The 13,021-nt window shown below is 44.9% G+C and overlaps 1 protein-coding gene and 1 long non-coding RNA gene across 5 annotated transcripts in view; one reads left to right on the top strand and one right to left on the bottom strand.

Moving 5' to 3' along the window:
- Positions 1-13,021, top strand: part of LOC128110124 (uncharacterized) — a 41,652-nt gene that overhangs the window by 15,794 nt on the left and 12,837 nt on the right. The window lies entirely within an intron of this gene.
- Eprs1 (glutamyl-prolyl-tRNA synthetase 1) overlaps positions 9,874-13,021 on the bottom strand; it is a 73,655-nt gene continuing 70,507 nt past the window's right edge. For all 4 annotated transcript variants that reach the window (XM_052737940.1, XM_052737938.1, XM_052737939.1 and 1 more), the window contains 2 exons: positions 10,318-10,382; positions 9,874-10,230 (listed from right to left, as the gene is read on the bottom strand). In XM_052737940.1, coding sequence (XP_052593900.1) covers positions 10,080-10,230; positions 10,318-10,382 — 216 coding nt within the window. In that variant the 3' untranslated portion in view covers positions 9,874-10,079. The remainder of the gene's footprint in view (positions 10,231-10,317; positions 10,383-13,021) is intronic.

Genomic DNA, 13,021 nt, shown 5'->3' with positions numbered 1-13,021 from the left:
GTTATGTTGAACACTGCATTTGTAATACAATTTTGTCTTCACACCATCCATGAGGTGGAGATTCCCACCTTACAGATGAAGTAACTGAGGTCTAAGAAACTTATTTGTCCTTTCCCGGTGCTCCTCTGTGACCACTGCCAAATAGCTTTTCACATCTGCAGTTATTTTCCCTTGTTTGGGTCTTTCTTTTGGAGAATTCATTATGAAAAATGGAGATAGGAAATGTTCTCCCTAGCTAATTATTTTGGCAAATTACACATTTCTCCAATTGCATATGACTGAGCTGTAAGTACACTCTCGCAGTGTCAAACACTTACTCTTCATTAACATTTAATTCAGGTAACAGTCAGGGAATACCCCACACACTAGAATAAAATATCCAAGAACATGGGGCTGAGCTCCTGTTTCCTTCCCCTCTGTGGAACCTGATTTCACATTTGAAAAGGTACCAGTTCCCCAACCTTCCTTAAGACTTTCCTATTCACTTCGCGGAACTGCTCCAGAACCCTTTAATGGGCTGAAGGAGAGAAGTGAGCTTAGCCAAGAGTCAGGAACATAGAGAAAGAGAGGCTGGGAATTTCACCAGCATCTGGTGTGAGGCAAGGAGAGCGATACAGCGTGTGCTCACATTTGCCGCTGAATCTTCCTATGAAAGCAGACTGCTCCAAACTTGTGAACAAAAATAGGCAAAACAGAGTGGCTGCTCCTAGGAACTTAAGCTTCATGGTCCTTAAAATGACTGGTGAACGGCCAGCACCGCTGCCCAGGAGTCCCACCACCCCCTTCCCGCCTTTCCAGTTTGAAGTATCAGGTTCTACTGGTATGCACTTTTTTCTTTTCCTTTTGTGTTTCTGTTTGTACAATGTTCTTACAATGTGGCTCAGGGTGGCCTTGAACTCATGATCCTCCTGCCTTGGATTCCAAAGTGCTGGGCATACAGGATGAGCCACCACTTGCAGCCTGTGGAGGTTCTTACATCTAACTTACTCCGTAGTATTCGCCACCGAAGGAAAAGCAGCAAGCTCTCCCTTGCCTCCCCTAACCCAGAGCCTGGCTCTTCCCTCTCAAGAAAGGAATCCCGTTTGCCCCCACTATCCACAGCACTGACGGGGGGGGGGGGGGGGGGGGGGGGGGGCAGTGGGGCTTATCTAGAAGCTGTACAAGACCACCCTTGACAGGTCCTGTGAAGCCACTGCTTACGCAGCATGTGGACCATAGAAAGTGCTGTTACAGGGTACAGAGTCAGGGAAAGGAAAAGGAAGAGCAGAGAGGGGAGGAAAAGGGAGGGGAGGGAGAGAAGGGAGGGGGGGGGGGAGGGAGGGGGGGAGAGGAGGGAGGGGAGGGGGGGAGGGAGGGGGGGAGAGGAGGGAGGGGAGGGAGGGAGCAATTCGGAATCAAAACAAAATCAATTAACTATTAAGGAAAGGTATTTGTGAAAAACACATTATACATTATATATATATATATATAATTATATATAATGTATACACAAATTATTTGATGCACAGGTAATTTATAAGGCAGAATGTGAAGTATACCCCTGTAATCCCAGCCCTTGAGGTACAGGCAGAACAGACAAGGGGTGCAGGCCAGCTCGGACTGCAGAGCCAGACCCCTCAGAAAGGCAAGAGGAGGTGAGAGGGAGGGACAGAATGGAGGGGGAGAGGGAGGAGGAAGGGGGTTGGGGCACAGGGAAGCCTTAGATCAGGAAGGGAGGACGTGGGACCTACAGACACAGAACAGCATGGGAAGAAGCTAGGAGATGGTGGAGCTGGCATTTTTAGCTAAAATGAAAGGCCGAGTGAAAACAGAAACTTAAGAGGAAGACAAAATAAGCTTAAAGTCCAAATGTTGGTGGTTTTATGCATGATCGTGGTTAGGGGAACCGAGCAGGGAAAGGGGTAAAGGGAGAAATGTATGTAGATCTAAGCCTGAGGAGACTGGCTAGTTGTCTCCCCAGCTTCCTCCTTTCCTGTCTTTTCTCTCCCTCCTTCTCCCTCCCTCTCTCTCTCTCTCTCTCTCTCTCTCTCTCTCTCTCTCTCTCTCTCTCCCTTTTTGGTTTTTTTTGAGACAGGGTTTCTGTGTAGCCTTGGCTATCCTGGAACTCTGTAGACCAGGCTGGCCTCTAACTCACAGATATCTGCCTACCTCGGCCTCCCAAGTGCTGGGATTAAAGGCGTGCACCACTTCTGCCCAGCTAACATCCAAGATACTGTTAATTTTTTTTTTCCAGAGGGTAAAAAAATTTGCTGGCTGTGCATGGCTGATTCTCCAGCACACCTTGCTCCTGGAATCCAGGGATGTGTTGTTTTAACTGCCTGTTAACAGGTTATCTGTTAGCACTTCACTTGACTTAAAGGCAGTGGTCCTCTTATTTTTTCTTTTCTATTATCTTAATCATCAGGTATAGCTGGCATCAATTTCTACACTCAACTGGCTAAAACAGCCACAGAAGCAAAAGGCTTGCTACGTAAAAACCCTCCCTGGTTTCAGAATCCACAAAGGAGATGGGTTCCTGGATTCTGCCAGAATTATTCTGTTCACAAGCACCTTGAAAGCACAGAAGCTGGGGTTATATGCTCATAGAGATTGTTTTTCTCCCCTTACCTGACAAGGTAGTACACACCAGCACTTGGTTAACTGAAGCATAAGAATCACAAGTTCAAGGCCAACCTGAGCTATATAGCAAGATTCTGTCTAAAACACATAAATAGTGGCGCACGCCTTTAATCCCAGCACTCGGGAGGCAGAGCCAGGCGGATCTCTGTGAGTTCGAGGCCAGCCTGGACTACCAAGTGAGTTCCAGGAAAGGCGCAAAGCTACACAGAGAAACCCTGTCTCGAGAAAAAAAAAAAAAAAAAAAAACACACATAAATAAAAGACATTTTCCCCCCTGGAGTTTATAACCCTTGTTATGTTAGTATGGATGATTTAATCATAGCTCTTCTTAAAATATGAGCCAACTGATACTGGGCTAATATCAATTTATAAAATTTAACTTATATAAATACTTACTCATTAAATTCATTTAGGTAATATGGGCATTAAAATGTGACTTCAAAACATTGATAAATGCAAATTTTGATATATCAATGGTAATAAACCCAGTAGCTACTTTAAGCAAACAGGAAGGCAGAAACCCTGAAATTTCTAACAGATTAAGTAACACCAAAAGGTAACAGAACCAGAACGATCCCAATGTCTGTGGCCTTTATACCCAGCACCATGCTTACCTTTAGCATAGAATATAGTCAAAAGAAAACAGCCAGCGTGGAGCTAAGCCCATAGCCCCCCGAGGGTGAAGTGCTGTGTTAAGCCCCTGATGAGTGTCTTAGATCAGACACAAACACTGGAATAGACCATTTCCCACCTGAGAGCTAAGAGTTAACTACAAACAATCCACTTTGTAAAGTAGAGCTGCGTTTGTGTGTACCAGTGACACTGTGTGTCCAAGTCTCCTAACTGCTTCTGCTGTGTTGTATCCCAGAGTAAAAGCAAATTTAGAATTGCTAGGAACAGCAAAAGATATGACATACCCCGGCCAACACTAACCATCTGACGGTCTTCGTGCCTTACCTTTCTATCTGACAATTACATATACATACCAGACTGTGCATTTCTAACCTAGACCCCCAAGCAGCAGTTTTTTTTTTTTGTTTTTTTTTTTTTGGTTTTTCGAGACAGGGTTTCTCTGTGTAGCTTTGCGCCTTTCCTGGATCTCGCGCCGTAGACCAGGCTGGCCTCGAACTCACAGAGATCCACCTGCCTCTGCCTCCCGAGTGCTGGGATTAAAGGCGTGCGCCACCACCGCCCGGCTCAAGTTTTTATGCCATGTTTGATACAGTCAAGACATAAGGTTTCCAGTTAACTGATGATTGATTGTCTTTTAAAGGGGATGGGTCCTGACTAATTTTAAACATGAAGCTGAATGCAGATCTAGACACTTATCTGTTCACCTCTATAGCTGGCGTACAACACAAGCGTTCTCAGAACATGAATCTGCCAACAGAGATGGCTAAGGACTTAGCGACTCCAGCAGAAACAGTAGGGCTATGATGAAGGCTGTGAAGTTACATGGAGAGGCCCCAGACTCTGAGAAGAAAGATGGCCAGCATCAAATAATTAAGTGATTCTAGATTCCATATTGTGAGTCTTCAAAAAAAATTAGCCTTTATTAAGTTTCTGCCCAGTCATATGATTGGGGGTGGGGGAGATGGGGGATGGATCTTCACAATACAGTGAAGACTCCTACCATTGCTACGGCCATGGCTGGACCCTGCTGATCTGTTCTTCTCACAATATAGAACTCCTAAAAGACACACTGGAAATCTCTCAAAAAAACTCTCTCTCCCACACATGTAAGAACACACACACACACACACACACACACACACACACACACACACACACACACACATCTATACTTTAAAAACCCCTTTCATGGGAATAAAGAAAACGGTTCCACTTAGTAAAGGGCACTCCTTGTTCTCTTCCAAAATTTAGTTTGACCTTGTGACAGATAACCCAGTTAACTGGGTACCCACTCTTAAAGATGTTTCTCAAGATTTAAAAGTAAGTATTTTCTGGTCTTCTCAAGAACAAATGCTCAAAATCACATGTTAATATTTCTGTTCATAAACGAGACTCCCTACATCATACACTTTCTCCCCTCACTTTCTGTAACATCCTTCTTGATGTACTCTAGCGAGTTGTCTGATACCTTGGTCTCTCTGAGTCGGTTTGTTAACCCAGCATTTTTTAAACATTTTATGGAAACATTAATATATTAACTTTATATTCAAACCCAGCCACATCCCAGCTGGATAAACCAAAGTGAGACACATAGGGAGACTTTTCAGTTGCTCTGTCGTTCCACTCCACCTGTCTGAACACACTTTTACTCTCTGTGGATAAAAAGTAAAGAACGACTCCTAAAGCATGCTGCTTCTAAGTGCTTGCTGCTTCTGCTCACAAGGAACTTCAGACTGAAAGCAATCCCACTGTAGAGTCATAGAACAAGAGACCCACATAAAAAAACAGGCTAATAGCACCTTCAGAGGCCCCTCAAACAGGACAAGCACCTGCCAGACTCAACCAATTTGCCTCTGCTGTCTAGAGGGAGATATTTACCTGCTTCGGTGTTTCTCTGGGGCTTGGTCCTTGAGCAGTAACAGCAATCTAAGAAGATGACATAGTTAAGAACATTGAAGAACAGCCCGATGACTCCGGCACTGAGAACCAGCAGGGCCTCCTCCGTCTTCTGGGGACTGATGTACCTTTTGATGGCTTCTACCAGGATGCTGAACATCAGGGCCACAGCAAAAATGGAATTGCCAAACGCCCCTACAACATCTGCCCGGAGAAAGCCAAACGTGCTCTTCCTGTGCTGCCTGATGTTGCTGGCCCGCACGCCAAACAGTCCGATGATCATGGACAACAAGTGAGAGAGGACCGCGAAGGCATCAGAGGCCAGGGAGAGGGAGTTGCCTATGTGTGAGACCACCAGCTCCAGCACAAACAGAAGGACACTGACCACGCACATGAGGATCAGACGGAAGCTTCGGCCCGAGTATCGCCCCATGGCTGCCGCAGCTCCTCTTTCTCAGGAAGGCAAGAGCTCCTAGCACAGACTTAGAGATTAGGAGTCCTGGATAACTCTCCTCTTCAGCCTTTCAGCGCCTGTCATATTTGGAAAGCACCTTTTATAGGCTGCTATAAAGCCATAAAGCAGTTTAAAGGGCAATTAAGCAAGAGATGTCACGTGAGTCCAGGTTTGTGGAAACGGAAGACACTGGCTTCAGGTGTAGACTTGGGAATTGTTTGTTTGGATGTGTTTAATTACAGGGCTTCATGGCTTTCCTTCCTATAAGAGCTTACCCATAGCCAGAGCCGTTCCAGCTTCTGGCAGCATGCAGTAATAGCTTTAACAAAGGAAGCCACTTGGCATCAATGGCCACATCTTGTCTCTTAGGTGTGCAGTTTTTGAATGTAATCTGTGTGAAATGGAACATTTGAGGGATGTCATTCCAGAGCTATACCAAGTAAAAGGCGATCCCCACTGCTTTGCCTACTGACCAAAGTAAGCTACCCCCTTCCAACAGTCTTTGTAAGAAAGACAAGAAAGTCATTCCCAATGGTCAGGAGAGGTTCAGACCCTCAATCTGGAGGAGCTAGTCAGTGACAATCTGTTTCAGGAAGAAAGCCAAAAATAATGAGTTAAGTGATGCAAGTTTGGATTTTCACTTTAAAAAATTGCATCCCTTAGGCACTTAGAGCTTTTAAAGCTTATTAGTTGTCAAGTATCTAAACTAACAGAGGCCTACAATGTTTGGAATAGCCACCAACTATATAGCTTTTTTGAATTAAAAAACTGTTTTAATTACATTTATTGGGTGGGGGTTAGCATGTCTGTGTCAGGAGTACTTGTAGGGGTCCTTTCTCTATTGTCATCATGTGGTTCTGGCAATCGTCTTCTAGACAGTACAAGTGACAAGCTAAGAGCAGACTGTCTAAAAATGACAGAACAGCAATGTCTGTCTCCCACGTCATTCTTGATGCTGCAGTGGGTACCATGGTTATGTGACAGATGACTAGTAACTATTATAGGGGTGATCTTTCCACAGTTGGTCGAAATGCCTTCTCAGTTGTTGTATGAAATATTTTTCTGCACTCAAGACTCAGATCTGGGCCACGAGCAGTCCAATCAATTGCTCCTGTTGTCCAGTTCCCATAAGGCCTTCATGTATGTGATCCACTGACACAATGAAACTAAAGTTCTTTCATGAATGACTAGAAATTGCAAAGGTGTGTAACACAGGTGCCCTAGTGGACCCTTGGAGCAGAGCCAGTAGTCTATATGCTTTGATGTCTGTTGCTGCTGTGAGCACTGGGCAAGTAACCACTTTTGTGACTCTAATTTATATAGTCTGTCTCTTAAATTCATGGGTTCCACACCTGAAGGTTCAACCAACTTCAGGTTAAAAACAATTGAAAACTTCATTTGTACTGAACATGGAGACTTAAACAATGTAGCAACTATTTACACAGCACTGGATGCTATAGACGACCTGGAGATAATTTTAAAGTGTATGCCAGGAGTTCAGATTGCATGCAAATACTTTGCCATCTATATGTGGGACCTGGGAACTGGTGCACTTTGGTAGTGGTGGTATTGTAGAACCAAGTCCTCTATAGCTTCCAAGGGATAACTATGTCTGGCTTTTGGGGTTCCAACACCCTCCTAAAAAGCACCAGCACTTTTCATTTTGGTAGTTTCACACTCACTACATAGTTCAAGCTGACCGCAAACTCATGACCTTCCTGCCTTAGTCTCTCAAGTGCTAGGATCGTGGAGGGTGTCAAGCCTGGAAGATTAGCATGGAGTTTAAAAGGTTTTGATATTTTAGCTGACTTCCAGGTAAACAATTTTAGAAACAAGCCAATTTATTAGACTTAATTTCAGTGAACAATTCCTACCTTAATGTAACTAGAGTTCCTTTAAATAATGACTTGGGGGGGGGGGGGGGTCCCAGGCTGTTCAGTGTTAGTTTTACACACCAGAAGCTTAAAAAAAAAAAAAACCTCCCGAGATCTCTCCCCCTCGCAGATGACCTTGTGTCACAGTATACAATATAAAATGTGCAATCTATATTTTGTTTTTGTCATGAATTAGAAAAACAAAAAACTTTACCCTTTTAGTTTCTACTAGTTTTTCTCCAAAGCAACATATACATTTTTTAGATGACAAACTTTATTATGACTAAAGCCACATATTAGCAACAACTTCCAGCTGACCCTGTGGTATGAAATCTGTACCAACTAGATGATGTCCTAGGCGCTGTTCTAATGACCTTCTTCTACAAGGTAGAGGAACCTGACTTCTCTCCATCTCCCCAGAAGCAGTTTACATTGATCTAAGGATGGAAGAGCAGGACAAACACTCAGAACTGCCATAGTCAGCAAGAAATTGATTGAGAGCACAAGTATGTGACTCAGACAGGCATGCTCTGTTTACTTCCAGTGTGTGGAGGCCAGAGTCCAGCATCAGGTGCTCACCGTTTTACTTTCTGAGACAGGGTCTTGTGGACACTAGAGTCCAGCATCAGGTGCTCACCGTTTTACTTTCTGAGACGGGGTCTTGTGGACACTAGAGTCCAGCATCAGGTGCTCACCGTTTTACTTTCTGAGACAGGGTCTTGTGGACACTAGAGTCCAGCATCAGGTGCTCACCGTTTTACTTTCTGAGACAGGGTCTTGTGGACACTAGAGTCCAGCATCAGGTGCTCACCGTTTTACTTTCTGAGACAGGGTCTTGAGGACACTAGAGTTCACTAACTGGCTAGACTGGTGAGCCAGTAAGTTCCAGGACCCTCCTGTCTCTGCCTTCCCAGCTGGGACTAGAACTCAGGTCTACAAGCTTGTCCTACAAGCACGTTACTCACGGAGCCTTCTCGGGCTGTGTGCTGTATTTAACCTGCAGCTTCCTGGGGCATTTCCTATTGCTCACAGGTAGCACATCTGCCTTTGCATCTCATTCCCTTCCCTCTATTAATACTGAAATCTTACTCATTCTTCAGAGCATGGCTCACAACTCTAACCTTCTAAAGGCTTTTCTTGGTTTTCACCCTGGGAAACCGACCTGGAAATGAAGTGTGGAAATAAGGTATTTACTCAGTTGTCAGAAGAGGATGGGACAGGAGGGTCACAACTTCAGGCTAGCCTGGGCTACCGGTGAGGTAGTCTCAGCAGAGGCACATGCCACAAAGCCTGGTGACCTGGGCTCAATCCACACTATCCACACGGCAGAGACAGCCAATTCCATCAAACTGTCCTCTGAGCTCCATACATGTGCCCTGGCAAGGACACACTCCCCCCACCAAATAAATGCATGAATGTTTGTTTTTTGTAAAGAACATACTAAGAGGGCTCCAAATGAGGTACAAAAGGCCTTCCAGGCCAACAGGTAGATAGGAAATAGAGCCTGCATGAGACGTGTAGAGGGCTGTGCTGAACTGAAGGACACTGAACAGGTTAATGAGCCACATTAGGCTAAAGTGTTCACACTTTGGGCTATAAATGATGAGAACTATAAAATGATTTCAGGGGGAAGAAAAACTATCTTAATAAACTACACTGGGAAAAACAAACACTCTTGAAACATGGAGACTGGCGTGGTGGTCTCACTCCTACGAAGGCCTAAGCCCTAAAGACAAGGGAGCAACAGCTGCCTTTGCCAGCCTAACATACAATAGCGGGAGACCGCCTGGACAACTCCGGCTTCTGGTTCAGTGACGGAGTGAATTTTGTCAGGGTGACTCTTCCACACAGGAGGAAAGGGCCAGAGATGGAGGGTGAATGGGACTGGGGAACATGCTGACCTGAGATGTGGACGAAACACACATCCCAGGAGAGCTCAATGTAGGTTACAGCTCCGAGAGCTCCAAGCTGCTGGTAAAATGAGTTATTAGTCCATTAGTGCTGCCCGACACTGTGAAAAGAGGGACGCTGCTGACCCGTAAGGAGGCCATGTATGGAAGGTTGGCACGCGGATACCTAAGAGGGGGCCAGGAAGGAAGAAAAGCCAGCAACTAAGAAGAAGTTTGTTGGGGTGGGCACACAGCAGGCAACAGGAGTCAAGTAACAGGAGCAGAAGTACCAGTGTGTGTGCTGAGACAAGAGTCAGACATGCACACCAGGCCTGCAGGCTTGTCCTTCGTGAGCTCAGTGAGACCCACCGTGGTGGGGAAGACGGGACACTGCCAAGATGCTGGCTTCTTAAGACAGTCGGGGAGAGTGTACCCCTGCCTACCTGGCTTTCAATGACCATCCTGTGTGTATGATTCTGCTGTTGCAGGATGAACTGAATACATAAAATATAATTAGTTCATGGTGTTTATTACCCAGGCTGTTTACAGAAAAGTATTTCCCACTGTTAATTTAGGCATAGGAATAGCTGTTTATCTCATGTGATTTCTTTTTAGAACTTTTAAAAAATGAAAAAGAAAAACTGCATCTGAGAAGATATTAGTATCACTGGTTTTAAAAAAATGAGGATGAGCAAGTGGCTTCTGTTTCGTCCATCAGTAACTCCGACCAAACAAGGTGTAGAACTTGGCAGGGTTCTTGCCACAGACACACATGGCTCCTGGCTGCAGCTCACACAGAGGGTTGAAAGGAATACAGAGGCTTTTGGCTCCCATGGACGGAGCCCCAGGTTCCACATCCTGATCCCTGGAATTAAAGAGACAAGAAGTCCGTTCACTGCTGCTGTGTACTGCGGCCTCCTCAGTGCAGGTCTAGAGGTTGAGTCATATTTACCTGGCAGTTGTCTTTTTGATCCAATCCTCACAGTCAATTTCCCCACAGAATGGAATCTGTGCAATCTAATAAGAAGAGAAAAGGCATCTATCATTAAAACTCCCACAGGAGCACTTCAGGTCTCTTTCCACCTTTCAAGCCAAAGGGGTAAGTGTCCAGTTCTTTCAAGCCAAAGGGGTAAGTGTCCGGTTCTCTTGGAGCCATGGTGCCTTTGCAAACACTGGAACTTTGCTCAGAAGTGAACAAAGAATGGTTTCACACCACCCCAAACCCACACTCGGAAAACTAGACACAGATCATCTCTGCAGCACCCCGGGTGCCTGTATAAACCGGCTGTAATGCCATGAACTCTGCTGTAGACCCTCTTCAGGTCCTGACTGCTGCCTGTTTTACAGACCTGGCTGTCAGGAGGATGGGAGGGAGGTGATTAAGAGTAAAATGATTTCGAGGTAACACAAGAGTAACAGCCGACAGGCAGGCAGGCCTCACTCAATCCCACATGTCTAACATGTGAGGGGTAAGTGAATAACTTTAAAGAACAAATGCTTGTAAAAGACAAAAATCACTTTTTTACCAGGAAAGTCAACCTTTGCCAGGCGTGGTAGTGCACACCTTTAATCCCAGCACTCAGGGGGCAGAGGCAGATGGGTCTCTGAATTCGAGGCCAGCCTGTTTCAGGACAGTCAAGGCTACACAGAGAAACCCTGTCTAGAAAAACAAAAACAAAAAACAAAACAAACAAAAACAGATAACCAACTTTTCAATTTTTCTTTGAATAATGGGCCAAGTCAAGACTTGATATTTTGTTGGAAGTTTGAAATTCACCTCATATTTGAAAATCTAGGGCTGGAACCAGTGATGCTGGCCTGTAATCCCAGCTACTTGGAAGGCTGAGGCAGAAGGATCACAGGTTCAAGGCCTGACAAGGTCTGCACAAAGCAAGTTCAAATGTGCCCATCTCCAAATAAAAGTTAGACACGATAGGGCAGGACATGAGTTCAGTGGTAGAATGCTTAACCAGTATGCACACAGACACTGCTCAGTCCACAGTGGGCCCCAAAAAGGGGGGTGAGAAGGAAAGGAGGGAAGGAGGGAGAAAACCTCTAGCCTGGCTTTTCTTTCAATAAAATGAAATGTCTGACAGGTCAGCATACCTAAATGGGAACTGTTTGCAATAGCAACTACATAATTCCTAGAGATCAGTGCTAATGAATACTAATGTTGGGAAGAGCAGCAGTACCGTGTCAGAAATAGCAGCTGAAGGCTATCTAGAATCTAGGTAACAGAAACCCAAGAGCAACCGAGGGCTGTCGACCTGGCTGGCAGGTGAAGCCAGACAAGGCAACTCCAATCCCAGAGAACAACATGGTGGAAGGAGGGAAGCAAGCCCGCTGGGCTGCTCTCCGACCTCTGTGTGCTGCGGCATGCGCTCACTCACACCGGAGATGTGGGAAAGATGAGGGTGGCTGAGAGCAGAGGGGCAGCAGTGCTGCTCGCCACCTTCTCATGAATTAGCAGGGTTCTACATTCTTAGAGTTCACCTGCAAGGATCACGAGTTCAACTCCTGATCTACATAGCAGTGTCTCAGAAATAAGCAAGAAAGCTCCTCTGCACAGCCTTCCTGTGCCCTTAGGATCTAGTGAGCATGTTTCAGAAGGCTTCCCCTCTAAGAAGTAAAAGCAAATGGGGAGGAGGAAATTACAGAAACAGGAACTTCTTCAGATGGACCTTAACTCCAAGGAAGGGCAAACACTCTTATGCTCCCTCGATGAATGTGCCAGTCTGATTTCTGAAATTTACCGACTGCTATTCGGATAAACAGAAGTAATACATTTCTAGGTGTGTCCTTCCTGCAAGCCAGGGAGTGGATGGAAATAAAGGGGGAAGAGACCAGTGACAGGACACATTCAGAGAAGTCTTAATACAGAAACTCTTTGTGCCAGGAAAATGGAGACAAAAGACCCAAGAATGAAGCCAAAGTAACAGTTACTTCCCTGTATGAGAGCTGCAAACCCTCAATATTTGCAAACAAAATGCATAAAAAAGAACATTTATAACATAGTGTGTAATATATAAAATAACAATGGCTGTAGCACATGAAGAAATTTGTATTTGGACTCACAAGTGATTCTGCCAAAGCCTGGTGGCACAGGGAGATAATTTTAGCTACTTAGGGGCTGAGGCAAGAGGACCCAAAGTTCAAAGACTAGCTTAGCACTGAGTTCAAGCCTAGTCTGGGTGACTTAGTGAGAGTCTGTCTCTTTACTGCGAAATAACAAGTAGCTCCAGTGGTAGGGCTCTTGCCTAGCATTCCTGAAGCCTGAGGGACTCAACACCTAGCACCATCAATAAATACAGCAAATAAACTAAAATGAAAAGGAGAAAGGGTGAACTTGAAAATCAGCCAACAAATTAGTCTCCTTACTCTTTAATAGATAAATAAAATAGGTAAACCAATAAATAAAAGTGGAGAGGGAAAAAGTAACGATTTACCTAAATCTAAGTTCCAAAGATCCTTTTCTAGTAAATGCACTTTTACTTACAATAGCCTCAAAGGCCGTCTGATGGTCAGTCAGCACACTGAAGATAACCCACATGAAGCAAGAGGGGAGGGGCACTGACTGCTGAATATAATAGACACAATCTACTTATTTTCCTATGTGTTCTTTAGACATGAAACTAAAATACCCCTGATCCACTTTA

The sequence above is a fragment of the Peromyscus californicus genome, unplaced genomic scaffold (assembly GCF_007827085.1).
Source record: "Peromyscus californicus insignis strain IS unplaced genomic scaffold, ASM782708v3 Scaffold_14__1_contigs__length_90479793_seg_2, whole genome shotgun sequence".
Classification (NCBI taxonomy): Eukaryota; Metazoa; Chordata; class Mammalia; order Rodentia; family Cricetidae; genus Peromyscus; species Peromyscus californicus.
The sequence above is the reverse complement of the archived record's forward strand: the minus strand, read 5'-3'. Positions and strand labels throughout refer to the sequence as shown.